This window comes from Aplysia californica, unplaced genomic scaffold (assembly GCF_000002075.1).
Source record: "Aplysia californica isolate F4 #8 unplaced genomic scaffold, AplCal3.0 scaffold00384, whole genome shotgun sequence".
In the NCBI taxonomy this organism is placed as follows: Eukaryota; Metazoa; Mollusca; class Gastropoda; order Aplysiida; family Aplysiidae; genus Aplysia; species Aplysia californica.
In genome coordinates, this window is record NW_004797654.1 from 161,123 (window position 1) to 163,029 (window position 1,907).

The 1,907-nt window shown below is 45.8% G+C and overlaps 1 protein-coding gene across 1 annotated transcript in view; it reads left to right on the top strand.

Moving 5' to 3' along the window:
• The window catches only part of LOC101860113 (hydroxymethylglutaryl-CoA lyase, mitochondrial), a gene marked incomplete in the record, with an annotated part of 13,668 nt that extends 11,885 nt beyond the window's left edge, over nt 1–1,783 (top strand). The window contains 2 exon segments of the mRNA XM_035971135.1: nt 277–402; nt 1,462–1,783. Coding sequence (XP_035827028.1) covers nt 277–402; nt 1,462–1,566 — 231 coding nt within the window.
• Between the last annotated feature and the right edge of the window lie 124 nt (nt 1,784–1,907).

Consider the following 1,907-nt stretch of genomic DNA (forward strand, 5'->3'; position numbering starts at 1 on the left):
TGTGTGTGTGTGTGTGGTTGATGTGTGTGTGGGTGTGTGTCTGTTGGTGGGGGTGGGTTTGTTTGGGTAGGTGGGTAGGTGTATGTGTAAATGTGAGGATGTGCGAGTGCACTTGTCAATGTGTTTGCAAGTGATGTGTGTGTGTGTGTAGTGTGTGTATTTATGTGTGCAGTTCTGTGTCTGTCTGTCAGTGTGTTGGTCTGTCTACTTAAAGCCTATCAGTATGTTATTACATGTATATGTAAGTATTCAGGTTTAGTTACTGTTCCTCCCCAGATGGGTGTGAGTGTGTTTGACAGTTCGTCTGCTGGTCTGGGCGGCTGTCCGTACGCTAAAGGGGCCAGTGGCAACGTATCGACAGAAGACGTGGTCTACATGATGAATGGGCTGGCCATCAACACTGTGAGTGAAAGTGGGTGGTTGGCGGGTGCTCTGGTGTGGTTCTCTTCTTCTTTCTTATCAAACATCTATCGTCTTTATCTCCCCTTCTTCTTTATGCTTGTTACTCTCTTGTAACACCTCTAATCGTCTGGCACTCATATGACCCTATGCAGTTGTGGGTGTCGTAAAACTTCTACTAAAACTAAACTAAACTGAACATGGCGAGTGACCATCACTTGTGTGTTTACACTTTTGTGAGTGAAAGAGGTGGGTGGTGGAGGAGAGGAAAGAGTGGGAGATGGAGAGAGAGGGAGGGAAAGATTGGTTGGAGGAGGGTGGGAGGGAAGATAAAAAAGGGTAGGGGGAAGGGGAGAGAATGTTGGAGGAGAGTTAAAGAAGAGAGAGGGGGGAGAGAATGATAAATGAGAGCTAGAGGGGAGGGAGCGAGGGAGGGATGTCAGAAATAGAGAGAGAATGTAGAGGAGGAGGTAGAGGGAGAAGGAGAGAATGGTGGCAAGAGGGAGAGGAAAGGATGAAAGGAGTGGAAGGGGGTGGGGAGAGGGGAGAACAAAGGGAGGAGTAGGCAGAGGGGAAGGTAGATGGAAAGGGGATTAAGAGAGAAGGGGGGGAGAGTTGTCCTGGATTAGGTCATGGGTAAGAGTGCCTTAGATTAGTATTTTTCCTTGCGTGGAAATTTTAGCTACGAAAATAGATAACATTTTCTCTTTCTTTCATATGGCCGCTTTTAAGCACAAGGGGGCTATCCCCAAAAATGCTGCTTTGAGAAAATCGAAGGTAAAGTTTTTGCCCCTTGTTCAGTCTCTATAAAAAGACAAGGAGAATTTTCTCTATCCAAACAAATATACACACCAATGAAACCAAACTTCTCCTATGGGTAGGGCAATGCCCACTTTTGGTGCAGGTCAAGATTTCTGGAAACCCCCGAAATGTGGGTTAGGCTGCTTGTCCTTAAAAACGACTATATATGAATTTCTCTTTTTGTTTCCTTATTGTGTTACAAAAACATCAATTATTTTGTTGATGTTCTCGTTACTAAAACTTGAAAACCTCCGCCAACAGGGTGTTGACATCCACAAACTGATCGACGCTGGTCACTTCATCTCCACCGCCATCGGTCGCCGGACGTCCTCCAAGGTGGCTCAAGCCACCAAATGTTCTTTATGACGGACGACAGTACAGTGTCTCACCGGTGATGTCACCACACAGGATGTAGCGAGATTGGAATGGGGACGATTTAGGATGTGTGCATGATGATTTGTCAGCTGGCCAGCAGGGAGGACTTAGAGAAAGTTCTTTTTTCTCTTTCTTTCTTTCCTCCCTCTCTCTCTGTCTCTCTTTCTGTCTCTCTTTTTATCTCTCTCTTTGTCTCTGTCTCTGTCTCTGTCTCTCTCTCTCTCTCTCTCTCTCTCTCTCTCTCTCTCTTTTTTTTGTCTGTCCGTCTGTCTGTCTCATTCTCTCTTTTTTTCTCTTTCTCTCTCTCTCTCTCTCTCTCTCTCTCTCTCTCT